At 39.7% G+C, this 17,393-nt stretch overlaps 1 protein-coding gene across 1 annotated transcript in view; it reads right to left on the bottom strand.

Moving 5' to 3' along the window:
* Positions 1-17,393, bottom strand: part of grid2 (glutamate receptor, ionotropic, delta 2) — a 432,197-nt gene that overhangs the window by 7,783 nt on the left and 407,021 nt on the right. Inside the window, 2 exon segments of the mRNA XM_029439497.1 lie at positions 3,480-3,584; positions 3,586-3,721. Coding sequence (XP_029295357.1) covers positions 3,480-3,584; positions 3,586-3,721 — 241 coding nt within the window.

The raw sequence follows: 17,393 nt of genomic DNA, 5'->3' as shown, positions 1-17,393 counted from the left end.
ATGACTACTGATCTGAATGACAGATTAAAGCTGGTACCTAAGCAGGGGGCTGGAGGGTAGGGGGTACACATGGTGTGTCTGTCAGCGTGTGTACTGAAGAAAAATATATTGTTGCCTGATCTAAAACAAAATTACATTGGCAAACAGGTTTAACTGACCAATTTGAGAGCAGCAATGTGGTTTCACCTGACTGGGCCTCACAATTGCTGACTGTGTTTCTTATTTAAGCACAATGCATTTGACACGGAATCAATTAAGAGATATAGAATATAATATTGTTTTAGTTTTATACTTTAGGATTTCTACGTGGTGGGCATGCACAGTAACTAATAAATGTATTTCATTTGATTTACCAAAGCAATTAGGTGGTGGAGAATTTAATCATGGCAGCATTATATAAGAAACTAAATGAAGCTTAATCAGACGGAACAGCAGTCAACCTGCTGTTGAGCATGTTGCTCTATTCTCACTGCAGGAAGTTAGACAGTTTAACGGCACGTCATGCCAGATTCATAGCACATAGCAAATTGACTGAGGTGGGAGGAGTCTGCCTGCAGCTTTATAGCTCCTGCAAAAAGTGCACACATCTGTCTTTGCCTTAAACTGATTTATTTTCTAAAGAGGAATCAACTTGGAGTGCAAGTAAAATCAAACAATTAAATCAATCGATGAACAAACAGCGCAAAGGACAAGTAATAAATACGAAATAAATCGTTTGCCACTGTTAATCAGTTGCAAGCAATTGCAGGTGGTGTATTGGACTTCAGTAAATAATATATCATAATAATAAATAATAATTATAAAAATATATTTGACTATATATCTCACGTCACATCAATGACGACTTATGAATAGAATAAATATTGTCCAAAAGCTAGAAACTATAGTGATGCAATATTGTGTAATGATTTTTTCAAACAGGTGTTACTCATTTAATAATTAGGAAAAAATGGTTTTCATGTTGAATTTCTCCCTCTAAATTACTTTCCAGATGACTGGTGTTATCAGTCTTTTATCATTAAAGTAACCTGATCTGACACTAAATTATCCTGGGAATAGCCACAATTTTCACTCCCATCTTTTTGTCATATTTTCTAATTTATTCTTGGTGGAACTTTAAATCAGCATGACACCCCAGATTAAGGCGATGGGCCAGGCTCCTCTTATTTGTTTCTGGCAGTCAGAGTCATGCAAAGATCTTCATTTATGGCTCATTTCCACGGCATGGTTCGGCTCCACTTTAATCAACTAAACTCAACTCATTTTCGGTACCAGGTCCTTCTCTCTATTTCATTCTCTCCGCTTTAGATGATACTGTGATGGTCATCTTTTCCCAACTATTAAAGCTCATTTTGGTAAACAATAGCAATACATTACAATAGACCATTGAAAACACCTCTCTTCTGACTGACGGTGAGTTGGTTTTATATCTCTAAAGAGTGGAAGTTGAATGATAGGTAAGCAAACCATTTAATTCTCGAAAGTCATTATCCACAAGTTAACCTTAACCTGCCTTTATCAAATAGCTTCCTTCAGAGGGGAAAAAGCAATTGTTTGAAGCTGAAGTAATTTACCTGATGGCAAAAATCTTTTCCGCTGAAATTAATCTGTGCTGCTTCATGCCTCAGTCTAATTTGTTACCAACACATACATAATTAACTCTGAACCAAAAGTGAAAAAAATTATTTCACACATAATTACATTTCTTTCAGTTCATCAGTGGCATGTTTTGCATACCAAATTTGCTACACTTTGCTGCAATTTCACAGTTTTGATTAAACTTATTTAATTGAACACTTTCTCCCTCTGTGTTTTTGTAAACAAAGCAGTAGGCATGAAAGGTCACAAGGTGGGCTGGCGTTGGAAGTTGAATTGAAAGCTGCTACACATCCTGGTCGAATCACTTTGTGGATATAACCGCTACTGAAATATTCAGGGTGCAACAATGGGCTAGCACTCTGTCATGTTCTGGTGAAAAGGACCTGAGATTGCGGATTACACTGCATTAGTAGAATTGCAACTAAACATGCTACCATTGGTGTTTTTCGTTGAAGATGCTACCTGTCTTTTCAATGGTGGAGCAAGCAAACCTACCAAATCACAACAGACTGCAGGATGTCTTTGAGGGGAAGAATTTGCCAGCATCACTTTGATTGCCTCAAATGATATCCCTGCTGAGGTGATCAACCGCATATAGGCTGATTGGATATTTCACAGGGCGCTGCTGCTAATTTACAAGGTGGAGTGTTGCCACTGTTTTGAAGAGAATGCTGGTATAAATATCCATGTTTAATACTGTGAGTCAGTGTGTTTGACTCTGCCTTGGTCAAGGCATGCAGCAGCATTCAAACAGGCCCTTAGGCTGTTTTTGTATTCTGCTTTTATCGTTGCCAGTGTCATCTTTTCTCCAAAACATTTACTTTTCAGAATAATAAGGTTGATTACCCTGTTGACACTGACACATTTGCCTCATTTTAAATTAATAGACACCATCAAAATAGCTTTAATAAAACTAGAATTGTTTTTTAAAGTGGTGAGAATATGCAATAGCAGAATACAGAATACATTATAGGGCCAATAGAGTAAAAACTTGCAAGTTTCGATCCATATTGAGCATCTGGACTGTAGTTTTTTTTCAATGTACACATGGTCTTGAGGAACTGAATATTAAACTGAAAAGACATGCAGGTACTGTATATGTGCATCATGTATATGTCACCCAGGCCATAAAATCGTACATCATAGTTAACGTTAGATATCTCATTTGGCACCATGAAAGGCATTCCTTACATCAAGGATGTTAGATGGACTAAGAAGTGAGTGAAACAATTGTTTTTTTCAGAAAAGATTCTAATCTTGTTTGACCTTTCCTTCCACTCCTACATATGCAGGGATTTATATACACAAGACTACGCACAAGATAAATGTTGGTTATATCACTGAAAATCTAATATAGCACCTCCAGGATTCTTTTTGACAGAATGTAGAAAAGCCAAGCAATAAATGCAGCTCCAGCTCCTGTGTTATCAGCCTGGTGTTGCTGATGTTGTTTGTGTGATAATTTAGTTCAGGGGAAGTGACATTGTGAACATGAAAGGTTTTCAAAGGTTCCAGACGCTGTCAACGTCGCAACTCCTTCACAAGGAAGGCTTTGCTCATATCTCCCTTCCTCATGCATCCTGAGGAATTGACTTTATTTTTCAATTTAGCATCCCTGGCCACAAAGTCTAGACTCTGTATTTAGTAATTCTACACCCTTCTACCCTTGCCTCAAGACCTGAAACTAAACCCATCATCCATTCAATCATCATCTGTCCACTCTTACTTTTATTTATTTTCCCTCTCCTTGTCTTTTTTCTACCCATTACATCACTTCTTTCCCCTCTCACAACATAAGAGAATACCTGGGATATATTATAGGCCCTATACCTCTTTCTGTACTATCTTTCCTCCTTTCAGTCACTCATCCATCCCCCTACCTCCTTGGAGGGGACCCTGGATCCCTTCCTCCGTGACCACCAGCTTTCCACCATGGCAATGAGGCAGGAGAGAATCACGCCGGCTGCCAGGACACAGAAAACGCCAGGCGAAGCTGTGGATGTCCAGGGCGTTGCCGCGCTGTCGTGTCTGGATTGAGCTGTAGAGTTCACAGGGACTGTCCCTAGGCCACCACTTGAGTTTCAATAAATCCATGTCACCGTTCTGCTGCAGCTCCAAGATTCTAGGATATAGGCGGGAGACACAGGCATGTTAGCGTAGAGCCATGTACAGTAAAGGCACACACTGACACACACAAGCTATATATTTACAAATCTTACAGAAGTAGGTATACAGGAAAACAAAGGCATACATGAATGAATGTGTAGATGCAACAAGCAAGCAACACTGTCCAGAGTGAGCATAGTTATTGGGTATGATAATCGATAGTCTCTGAGTCAAAATGTCTCCATTCATGGAGAATGAAAAATATTTCCACTGCACAAGACCTGACAACACTGCAGCTTTTACTGCAGTTGCTATAGCTCCCATCTTCCATTTGAGGGCAGTGTTTGCCAGTTAAAATCCTCTCTGATCTCTGACAACCATATTGGGCTGTCAAACTCATTATGGCTAACATTAATATGTTTTGCAGCACAGCGCGAGTACACTGCCACAATATCATTATGCAGCCTAGCTTTAGTCCCACGATTGATGGCTTCAGAGAGGATACAGCTCAGAGGTTGATGGGATCCCTCTGTTAGCCTTCAGCTTATTATTTAACTGGGTCGTTCATTTTGGTTTGGAGGAGAGCTGCAGACACACACAGACAGACGTACAAAGGCTCAGTTAGCGTTCGGCTGGATATTTAACAGGTGATCTGGCGAGAGAGGGACATAGGGAAAGGGAGAGACAAAGAGGAAAAAGGCAATGTGGGAATGTGTGTGTCTGTGCGTAGCTATGCTTTTACCTCCCTCACAGGCAAATACATACTAACACAGAAACACAAATAGATGAAAAAAATCCCTCATAGATAAACTAAGCCACCAAACTGATTGACACCAACAGGGTAGATATTCAGAAATGAACAAAATCCCAAACTTGGCGGCATGCATGTCAAAGCAAACTTAAACAGGATTCACACATGTGCATATAGAAACAGATGTTTGCAATTATCTTCACAACTTCCTGGGGGGCAAACAACTCCTGCAATTTCAGTGACAACATGCTGACATGAGTGCCCATCTCTCATCTTCATTTTTCCTCATGCGGAATCCACAAAACGCACCGAAATCAATCAAGAAATGCAAATGAGTCCTGCAGACAGTTTACGTAATTAATTTCATCCACAATAGCCAAAAAAACATAGCTCATTTCAATGTAAATCAGCTAAACAGGCTCAGCACACCGCTCTATAACCCTGTCACTCTCATTTAGGAACACTCTTCTCTCTTCAATCACTTCCTGGGTGTGGTGAGACTGGGCAATGACATGGTTAAAATGCCAGAGAGGAGAGGAGAGGAGGAGAGGAGAGGAGAGGAGAGGAGAGAGGCGAAGAGGAGAGGAGAGGAGAGGAGAGGAGAGGAGAGGAGAGGAGAAGAAGAGAGGCGAAGAGGAGAGGAGGAGCGGAGAGGAGAGAATAAGAGAGACAGACAATAGGAGAATGTAAAACTAATTTAAACAGCAAATCCACCAACAGTCATTCTAGTACGAGATCATGACCACCAACTGCAGGCTTGATTGTGGGATTGTTTGGCTCAGATCAGAGCAGATTAGTGGCAAGATTAGATAAGACTTTGTGCAGATGATATGCAACATCGACTCAAAACAAATGAAATAGAAATGGTCTGCAATAGTGTTCAGCAGTAGTAGTATAGTGGCAGCACTGGCCTAGTTGTATGCCCTGGTTATTACTCAACTGCCATGAAGAAGAGTTAGTCAGTGTAGAAATCCCTCATCTCACATCAATCCTGCATCTGTAGTTTTTCAGTAGTGCAGTGGGTCCTGCTTCTTTTTCTTTCAAACATGTTACTAAGTTACTTTTGGACTGTAATAGCATGCAGGGCGCATTATTGATATGCAAGTTGACATGGCTAAGATCAGAACCAGCGTTTAATCAAAATGTAAACAGGATCCTTATAAGTTTGTTGTAATGACAGTATCACAGAAAAAATGTCTGTTTATGAAAGTTAAAACAAGCTTTATTCCCCCCAGAGCAGTGTTATGCCTTTCATACAGTACTGACCTTTTTATCTATCACTTTGACAACAGATGCTTCACACACACAAACAAGCCTGCACTATGACAGATGGCTTCGGAGAAAGAAAGATTACACACAGGCTAATGAGATGGAATAAGAGCGATTCCACCTATCAAAGAAGCCAGGCAATGTTTTGTCAAAATATTTCATCATTTCTTGCCTGGAATTCTGCCAACTTCTAAAGATTGCTTGTGTGAGTTGATGTCTTTTCATGCCTGTCTGTCGAAAGAGGCATGCTTTATGTTTGGAGTTGCCGTCTGTTATCTCTGCTCTTGAATTGACTGTTCTTATGTTTCATAAAAAGTCATGTCACACAGGTTTTTGTGGGGCACCTAAGGAGTGGAAATAAGTGGTGGCATTTTCTTGTTTCATCTACTATAACATCTGTGAACATAATTACTATAGACAGTAAATGCTTTTGTGACAACATTTTTACAAAAGAGGTTGACCTTTGAGGGAAAACAAATAAACAGTGGAGAAGGTAATTAAAATGTCTTTCCTTGCAGGGAGAAAAAATGATGCCAGCTGAATGTAATCGTCAAATATCCTAAAGGAAACCCCACTATTTGAAATATGATCTGTGTGTTGAGGTTACTAGCTATATCTATGAGTTAAAGATATACTTTGATTTTCATATTAATTCAAAGACTCACTAAATGCCAACATTTCCTACCTCCCTACTCCAGACAATCAAAAGGATGCCAAACAAAACAATAAAGAATAACTAAAAGAATGACTCCCCATCTTGATGAAAGATCCAACAGATCAAAACATAAAAACAAACATGTCAAAAGGAGACTCTCATCAGATGAATTATTAAAACGTGACTAAGCTGTATGTATGTAACTCTGAGGGAAGACAGAGCAGAAGAGATTTGAGATTCAGGACAGAGTGCTTTCTCTCTCCCCTCTATTACGACCCTGTCTGCCCATGGAGCTCATCATCTATCATTCTGCACTAATCGGCCTATCAGAGTTATGCAAAAGCTGCTTCCCCAAAAGGCTCTTGAATCAAACTCTAACACTGACATGCACTCACAAGAATGCACACACACTTTACAGTACACACAGCATACCCACATTTGCATTTACCTTACCGTTATCTCATTGAGGTTAAGCTGGCTTTATCCGACCCATAGTTAGGAAGAAAATACACTGACTTAACTCTACAAACTTACTAAGAATACTTTCAGGTAAGAGGATAGAAGTGATGACCATGCTGGTAATATTATGTGATGCCTGCTGCCATGTTTTCCCTAACACAGATGGTGCAAGCCAAAAGTGAAGTGGAAGATGTTAACATGGTACACTACAGGCCCTTTTAAATATGACTGCACTCCAGACATAATAACTTATAAATGGAATATGAGCTTGCCTGAGTAATTCCAGTTCTAATGCTTACATGTTTCTGTTGAGAGCTTGGTCACTTATTACATAAGTGTGTTCAAAATGACTTTTCACTTGTAAAAGTAGTTATCAACAAGCTTAGAAGAGATCTCTGTTAACTCATGGCAGCTACTATGCAAGGATTACTTAAACTTTGTGAGAAAAAGTGAGCATGGTGATGATCATTTTTTAACACAAAATCGGTTTCCACTGCTTTCATTCATCTCTATCCGTTGGTCGACAGGCAGTATGAAAGGCCACTGTGAGCTGCTTGACAAAAAATATGGGTTGAGTCAAAGGTTTCTTGCAGTACACCATCTGTCTAGATCTCTAATTTGTCCGTTGCAGTCTTACTGAAAGAAATGCATCTTTCCTCGAAAACACAAACTTGTTTGTGCACACGAAGTATGTGCAAACACACAGAAATACAAATACAAATAGAACGTATGCACAGGCAGCAAAGGCCTAGCCACACACTGAAAATATGCAACAATTCTGCAATGTTTGTTTGAAACAATGACAAACAGACATAAAGAGAGCTAGCTAAGAGGGGCTAATTAAAGTGTGCATGTCACGGTCTTTATGTCCTAATGAAAGATCCACTGCATTACACAGAGTTTGATGGAGTTCATGATAAAGCTCAAGAGAGGGAATCTGACAACTAATATATTTTCCCCACAGCAGTGTGCTTTTCCCTGCACAGATATCCAAAACTTTTTTTGCTTTAAATTCAGTCTGAATATGTAGAATATAGAACTGAGGGAGTGTACACTTAGATGTTTTTTTTCTTCCTTCAGGGTCTGTTAGTGTTTTTTGCTCAAGGCGTCATCAGTCATTATACCGCGGTACTGAGAAATAGATCACTTTAATCACTAAAAAGTCAATGCAGTCTGAGGACGTTCAGCAGAGGTTTTCTGTCATGTCCTGCATTATATAAAACATGGGTAGCCATATATAACTGCATATTAGCATCTAATTAAATGCCCAATTGTCACAGTTATGTGAGGGTGTCAATGTCAGCTGCACGTGTGAGGGGAGTAAAGTGTGTGTGAAAAGTAATCACAGAACAAGTGTAATTTGTGTGTCTATCCGGCTGTTACAGCCTTTGTTTGCGTGAAACAACTGTCCTGTGTGTGCATGTGCATGTATGTACAGCAGGACTGTATGAGTCAAAACATGTTACAAGCATTGTCTATGTTTTTAGAATTGCAGTATGAAATAGCCATCTGAATGAAGGCTTTTAAAGTTCTTTTCCAGAAGAGTGCCTTGGAACTTTCTTCTGTCATGACTGTATGTGTGATTGTCTTTGCATCAGTGTCCTATTTAAGTGTGTATGGGTATGGTGTAGCATGTGTGCATCTTCCTGCGTCTGTGGGTATATTTATGAAACAGCTGGGATGCTATGAGCTGCATTAACACTGTGTGTGTGTAATGAGTTATCACCTTGCTTTAAGATCGTTGACTTTGACTGGGGAGATCTATAATGACTTTAACACTCCCACTGGCTGTTAAAGCAAATGAGCAAGGGTTGCCTGTGTGGTGGGTGGGGGGCTAACCGTTGTGTGGCTCTGTGTGTGTGTGTGTGTGTGTGTGTGTGTGTGTGTGTGTGTGTGTGTGTGTGTGTGTGTGTGTGTGTGTGTGTGTGTGTGTGTGCCTGTGTTTTTCTGTATGTATGTGCTCTGTCTCATCCTCCCCGTTCTCTCCGCAGTGGCCTTTACTGCGTGGACTAGATGTTGCCATGGCAACTCTTTGGCAGCAGCCTTGATGGTGGGATGATCACACATTATTAGTTGACTCAAGCTGAAAAAAACCCCATAGTGATTTGGATAAGGGAGCAAGGGACACAAGACTTGAAGAAAGAAGATAGGGCGAAAAAGGAAAATGTGAAAGATGAGAGAATTCTGCTAATTCTGTCAGATGGCAGAACACATTCATGCTAAATTATATTGAGATCACACACAGGGACGGAGAGAGAGTCAGAGAGAAAGTGACTCACTGAGTAGAAATAAAAACCTAGGTTTAGTTCCAAATAAGCACTGTGGACACATTAAAGCTAGAAACATGACTTCCCATAATGGAAAGCCAAGAAATACATGAATAAATAATGTTCTTTCATTTGTTGTCTCTATCTTTCCTATGGAGAAACACCCAAGTGTGCACCTGCACTTTTCCAAAGAGTTGTTTGATAGAATAAGACTTGTTTTTTTGGTTAATAATAGACTGCTTTAGGTTAAGGTTCAGGTAAAGGCTGTGGTTTGGCAGGTGGTTGTGTTGGTTAAGGTGGTTAGGGAACGCACTATATTTGTCTTTGTCCTCACAAGTTTAAAAGTGCAAACATGTGTGAGCAGATTTACAAACACACAAATCCACTAAATCCAGCTAAATTGCTGGCATCAAAGTCAAAAGAGAATAGTGTTTAAAATAGAAAGCAGCCTTTTGAAGTCTTAACAAGGGACATCATCAAGTAATTGTCATGGGTTTGGCTTATTAAAGTTTGGAATGTAATTTCTTCCAATTTAAAATGTTTAAGTATGTAAAAAGGTGGACAGGTGTTCCCCGTATTACCTAAAAAGTGGGCTTTCAGCAATTCATTAGACAGCAACATCTATTTGTAACAGTTTTAATGAGCAGCCTCTAATGTTATAAATGATATCCCTACTGGAGTGAAAATGGACTGTTAAAAGATTTCACACTGTGCTGCTGCAGCACTGCTGGGGTATGGGGAGTGTATTTCTAACTCAAATGGATGGTGAGGCCAAACAGAGACTACAGTCTACAAAGTGAGTTTTGAAAGCCTGTTATCTCAGCACCTGGCAAACTGATCGTTGAGTCATTGGTATTGATCAACTGGGCTATCAACCCCCTCAAGATATATTGTGGCTATTTTCTGCTATGGGACAGTAAAAATGTCACTTATTGCCCTTTGAAATGCACTGTAACTGCACGTATTGTGTTGATTCTGCAGTCTTCCACAGGCCCATCCTTAAGGCCCCTATAAATACAGGTTATATCCCATGCTGCTCTTTCCCCAGTAGCAGGTTTTACTGCAGCTGCAGCCAGTTAAAATACAGAAAGGTGTGGGTTAGATGATCAAGCATAATGTGAAACAGGCTAGATAGCCCTTTTAAATGTGTCTGTGAGAGGTGTTGAGGCGTAGTGCGTCATCGCGGCGCACACTACAGTCTGAGGAACAGCAGAACATGTCTGCAGAAACTACAAAAGTCTTGCTCCTTATTATGAATATTCTTCTCCTTTCACCTCTGAAGCAAACACAATTTTAAGTTTGAGACAGTGAAAAGTGGAAGATTTGGTGAGGTGAGAGGTGAAGATAGAAGACGTGAGTGAGTTTGAGAAAAGGGGAAGATGGAGATTTGAGTAAGAAAATGTTATTGACGTGTGTTTAATCTGGATAGATGGCTGACAACAAAATCATACAATGGAGGAAGGGAGAGTGAAGGTGAGAACGTAGGGGAGACAAGATAGGGGAAGAGAGAGATGAGGAGGAGTAAAGAGACAAACAAAACTATGATGAGATGAGTGAACAGAGGAAGAGTGTCAAATGAAATGAACAGTCAGAGGGGTGAGAGACAGAGGTGTTATGCTAAAATGAGTTTGTTTCTCTGAGACGGTGCTCCGCTGTCAGCTCCTTAAAATGAGGAGAACACTGACTGGCCCACTGGTGTTAGCCTCAACATGAGGGAGAATAATGTTCCTAATATAAAGTCAAAAAAGGAGATTCACTGTAGTTATGATGACTGCAGGGTTAGAATAGTTCAACATCTTGCTGTTAGACTTCAAGCATGGATTTCTTTTGTGAAAACATAGGCAAGTACAGAAGCAGACATTGAACAAGGGTTTCAAGGTGAAAACTTGTGTGGCTGCAGGTATTTCAATTATTCTGGCTGGGTGAGAGTGACATAGTGATTAGGGAGGCCAGCCTTCAACTAAAGAGCTAAGCCCAAGCACCCATGTCAGCCAACAACCCACTGAAGTATCCTTAGATGCTGAATCACCACAAGCTAAAGGTCTGCTGAAGAGGACTTTTGGCCTGCCTGTGGACATGAGGGGGAATCAATAGAGCATCGGATTATTATCATTACATCATGTTGCGTTTTGCGATGTGACCTGCTGCAAGGAATGAGCCAAACCTGTCAAACATATATCCAAGAGGCCCTAGATCAGCTACAAACTGACCCGTGCTGCAGTTACTTTTGTTATTTGTTCAAATTACTGTACCAGCATTGAACCCAGTAAGCAAAAGTGCACCTGCTACTGATTATTCTCTCCCTGTGTTTTAGTAAAAAGAAAAGAGCTGAGAATGAAGCACACTGACCCACAGCCACACATCAATACCCTGGAAGGTCTGTTTATTCAACCACAGACAGCTGGAGTTGTCTCAGACAGAAGAAATATTATTCTGTCACTGGTGGTGCATATTTGAGTTTGCTTTTGAGCAGTTTTATTTTGGTGCCAAATATAAAAAGAGTAAACCACAGAGGTCTATCCATTGACTTTCCTCGTCATAGCCTCATTACCTTGGCATAGATAACAACGCTGGCCTGTATCTTGCATTTATAGTGTGTACAACCTGGTTGGATATTTTCAAAATGTCTAAAGCTTTGTGCATATTAAAGGAGAACGGAAAGGATTTTAGCTGTCCCAGACACATTTGACGGATCAGAGAAGCTACTATTGAAGCGTGTCAGACATCCTTATTATTTCAAACATGTTGATTTTCTCAGGACACGATGGGCTACAGTCAACATATCATCACCATGATGATGAATATAAAACCTGAGTTCTGTAATGCATGGGCCAAAGAGCTTCTTTGTACATATGCACCAATACTTTGGTACGACAAGAAACTAAATACAAAGAAGTCATTCAGTAAGAGCTGGCGTAAATGGACGCATGGCCCATATACAAAGATCCACATATGTGGCCCAATAAGCAGTGCGTTAATATATTGTAGCTCAAAGAATGGGGTAAGAGTTTATCAATGAGTCTTTGGTCCCTCAAGTAAAGTTTGCAAAGCGTTATTGTTCCAATTAGCGCACTCTGGGTTCAATGTCATACACTTTGTCAACAAAGTTTTCAATTAAGCACCATTAAGCGATAGTGTGTGGGTGAACTAGAACCGATTATCAAGCTGAACAATGATAAACAAGTCATAGAAGTCAAGCAGTCATTAACCATCATTAGCACATCGAGAGAGCGCGAGAGCGAGAGAGAGAGAGAGAGAGAGAGAGAGAGAGAGAGAGAGAGAGACATCCCCATCATTAATTATGATTAATATAGATTTAATGAATGTACTAAGTGTGTGGGCTGAGTTTTACTGTGATGGATTGGTAGAAGAGTGACAGCTTCTGAGTGAGAGAGCTTCGACAAAGAAAGAGAGAGAGAGAGAGAGAGAGAGAGAGAGAGAGAGAGAGAGAGAGAGAGAGAGAGAGAGAGAGAGAGCGAGAGACAGAGAGAGAGAGAGAGAGAGAGAGGGCGAGAGAGAGACAGAGAGAGAGAGAGAGAGAGAGAGAGAGAGAGAGAGAGAGAGAGAGAGAGAGAGATTGAAAACGCAGGAGACCAGGGTCAGTTCTGGAACGTGTTAAATAGTTTAGAAACTATAAAACCACTAACCCTAACCCTAAGAACTACAGAGGGATCTGTGTCAACAGCAAACTTGGGAAAATATTATGAAATATCCTGGAATTCCAGGATATCAGCAATTATTCAAGATAGAACCTGATTAATACATTTCAAACATCCGATCTTAACACTATTTTGACGAACAAACATCCACCCAAAAAAGGGAGGAAAGATATTTGCTTGTTTAAAAGAAAAAGCCTTGAAGAACTTTTCTTTATAAATATTTCAAGGTGGAAGAGGAAGTAAGGTATATGACCTTATCAAATGTAGGTACAAGCACAACCAATGTGCCTGTACAAATGAGTATTTTACTCAAGGATGCGGTGTGAAGCAAGAATACTGTTTAAGTCCAACAATATTAAATCTGTGTAGAAATGAACTTGCAGACCAGTGGGATCGTTCAGCATCTCCGGACCTCACACATTTAGACACAGAGATTAGATACCTGCTTTATGTAGATGACCTTATTCTGTTATCCCTAACCAGAGATCGTCTTCAACATAAACTGACCATCCTGTAACAATACTGCCATAACTAGGAATTGTAGGAACATTTTAAGAAAACTTATTTAATTTGATATAAAACTTATATCAGGACATTTCAGTCTGAAGATAAACATGCAGGGCAATGTATGCTTTACAAATTTGTTTTTATTCAACATAACATTCCAATTAGAATCTAGGCAAACAATATTTGATAATGTAATTTTACCAATAGCCTCACATGGAAGTGAGATCTAGGGCCCGCTTAGTAGATTGGAACATGACTCAAGGGACAAACACCCAGAAGAGGCCATCCTCTGTGAATTCTGTCAAAGAACTCTGAACGTTCAAAGGAAAACACCAAATCACGCCTGCCGAGCAGAACTGGGACGTTTCTCATTGCCATTAAACGAACAAACACAATAACCTGTGGACACATGTAAATTCAAGCCCAAAAGACACACGTCCATTCAAAGCACATAAAACCCAAGAGCTGGACCCTGAACACAGTCCCCTCTGTCAGCTGATTTTGAAGCTAACCAACACCATCGCACTGATTCAAAACAACACAACAGAATAAAGTAATTATGAATCAGTCAAAACAAATATATTCAAACATTGGAGAAATTAGACAAAAAGCTAAAGTAGACTAAATTGTTATTTGACGCTAACACTGACAGGCTGCCAAGAGAGGAGCATGTACAGTATGTGGTCACAGCTCGACAGGGGAGGTAGTGACAGATATCTACTTATTCCTCTACTGTGGGAAGTTGTCTTTACCAAGAGATTTCCACGTATGCATGTTGTTATTACAAATATAATAACAAACCTCCTAATGTTAACCCCAGAAAAGAGAGAGAGAGAGAGAGAACGTGAGAGAGCGAGAGAGAGAGAGAGAGAGAGAGAAGAGAGAGAGAGAGAGAGAGAGAGAGGGAAGGAAGAGAGAGCGCGAGAGAGAGAGAGAGAGAGAGAGAGAGAGTAGAGAGAGAGAGAGAGAGAGAGAGAGAGAGAGTAGAGAGCGGGAGAAAGAGAAATTAGATTGACACTTGACATTAAATTATTTTTTTGTCACCTTCAATAATGTCAGTAATTTAAAAACACTCAAAGACGTGCACACATATGTCCACACACAGAATCCTTCTTTTCTGCTCACCAAACATTGAGAAAAGTGCAATATTTCCCCCCATAGTGATTTCTATGGATTGGAATTTGCAGGTTTAGAGCCTCCAGTTTAACTTGAAGTCTGTGTAAATGAGTGCGTGTCTGATGAAGAGAGAGAGACGATGAATCAAATAACTTGATTTTCAGCTTTTGGCTTCTTAAGCAGGAGCCTTGATCAAGCGTTATTTCGATTATGCATAAAGCTCATGTTATTATGGTACTACAAAGAGCATCAAAAATAATAAATGTAAGAACTGATATTAAACCATTTTGAGGGACTTCGTTGAAGGAAAGCACAGGAATCGTTGTTATTTTGTGTTAATTGTTTGTTCTTCCACTCTACTTTTATTGTGGTCTTCTTCTCCTTCCCATGGTATCCAGATGGACATCTGGATTTAGAGTTATAACATGAAATGATCAATGATCAATGATCAAGACAATAAATTAATCAATACTAAAAAAAATATTTTTTTCTACTAAAGTTTCAAGACTTGAGTTATTTTTCTACAATAAAGCTAAAGCTAGTCTAGGCAGCCTTTGTTCACTGCAGTCACATTCACGAAGGTGTCATACAAACTGTGGCTCTAGCTTGTTTGCCGTGAAGAAGAAGAAAAAGATAACAGACTGAATGATCGTTTTGAAGAGAGTTTGAGTGAGGAGATTTGACGTTACGGCCGTTACCAACATGAATACAATTTGTATTTAAAGGAATACAATGACAGCCAAATGGCATTCAACTCCTGGTAAACAACGTAAGGTGGAGTGTGGATCGGTAAATGCACATGCATGCAACGCCAGACAGAGGCGGACCCTCATTTACAGTATGAATGGAACTGCGTGCACACCTACATGACCGCAGGTATGTAAGGTATGGAAGGTATGGAAGGTATGTACAAGTCTGTATGATCACCTACAGTAAGACTATCAAAGTGGTTCTTTAGGAATGCCCGAGACAATTTTGAAGGGAGATAACAGTATTGGAGAATATATAATACCCCTCCTCTGCAGTCGCTGTTTACAACCCTTCTGCTGTGACTACAATATAAGATTTACATGGGCAAAGGCAGCTTTAAAAAATATTTATATGTTTCTTTCAATGGAGCAATTTGTTTTATCTCCATCATATATATTTCAAAAGAAAAACTCCACGACACGATTCATTAAATTTCACTTCAAGGTTTCCAATAACCAAACTTGCTCAAGTAAGTTCATCAACAGTTTCTTTTGTTTAACTATTGCTGACAATTTTATTGTCACGAGTTCTGCTAGGGTAAAAGCTGACTGCAATACTTAAAGCATCACAAACAAACTGTTTTTATGAGTCGTATACAGTTTACTTTGTATTCACTGGAACCCAGAGCCCTTTTATATCACTTCAAAAAACAACTTTCAGTAGAGGACTACTTTCATATTAGTGGCACATCACTTTCTGTGGTAGGACTTCAATGTATTGTCTGGATAGGATATGACATGCATGCATGAAAGAGCTAAGGCCATAGAAGGAATGATAAATAAAGGATGCATGGATAATTGGATTTGAGAAATAAATGCAAGTGTGCACCAGAGATATTAGGATGGAAGGAAAGGAAAATAAATAATGGTTATCACTTGCACACATATGTATACCCCTTGCCCTTGCTATAACATTTAAACAGGATGCATATGAACCTTTCCTCTCTTTGCAAATGAACCCAGCTAATGTGCCTCCTACATTAGCAAATGACCCCTTCTTACACTGTCACATTACTCACTTGAAACCAACACTGAACAACGCAACAATGAACTTTATCAAGATCACTTGAACCATCCAAAAGATCCAATCCCTCACAGCTGTCCAGGATCCTGTCTCATTATTAGAGGCAATTAGAGCTGATTGCTTATATTTTTTGCTGTGGTTACTTTCATACAACCCAGGTCAGGGTAATTACAAGCCACAAACTAGCAGGCTAATGTCATTTATACAGAATGAAGCCAGCCTCAGCTGCATGCTCACTACAACAATATAACCCATGCTCTCTGAGGTGTGATGTGTCTGTGATTGCAGCAATGATTTGCCGCTGTTTTGTATGTCATTTGGCCCCTCAAGCGTACCATACAGCAATGCCATGGTCCCCACAGAAATATAGCGTAACTTCCCATCACTTTATTTAGAAGCTCTCAAATTTCAGCCCTTAGGCCACTGAACACTTGCCTGTAGCCAGGTCATAAAACAATAATATGAATGTATGTTGGCTGTTGATTGTTATGTAACAAGTGGTGTGACCATAATACAATTAATATGGTAGATGTAGCACTCTTTGCTCCCCCCATTGGACCTTAATTGAAAAGATTTTAATGAAAAAAACACACATTTCCCTGATATCATACAAATGACCATGTACTTAATCTTTTATGAAATTTCTCATCCACTTTCATTGAATTTGTTGTAATCACTACATCGAAGATTGTGTCAAGATTGAAATTTTGCAGTCCTAACCATAATAACACACACTGATGCACTTCATCTATCTTGAAATCGAAATATAAAACGTAATTGTGTTCAATATGCGCAATAAAATGTCTGGCCTGCAGCTTATCCTTTTACACTGCAGCAGACTTCAAGATGTCCACCTGCTATGGATTAAATCTTCTATCTTAAATGTTCACATCAATGCCTGCAGACACTCACAGAAATACATAATATATGCCTGGAAGAGAGGGCTTATTCTTTTCTCTCTTGCCCCTTTGGCACTTCAAAACAACTTGTCAGTAGCTGTCAGTTTAAATTAGCCAACTAGCCCTTTACACTACTGTTTTCTGACTCTGGTAAATCTGCAGGCTGTCTCCATCAATCACAGAACAGCAGTGCCCAAACACACAAGCATGTACACAGTTATTTGTTCTACAGTGCCGACAAATAAACACATACACACACACACACACACACACACACACACACACACACACACACACACACACACACACACACACACACACACACACACACAC

This window comes from Cottoperca gobio, chromosome 9, assembly GCF_900634415.1.
Source record: "Cottoperca gobio chromosome 9, fCotGob3.1, whole genome shotgun sequence".
Taxonomy (NCBI): Eukaryota; Metazoa; Chordata; class Actinopteri; order Perciformes; family Bovichtidae; genus Cottoperca; species Cottoperca gobio.
This window is presented reverse-complemented; position numbering and strand designations above follow the sequence as displayed.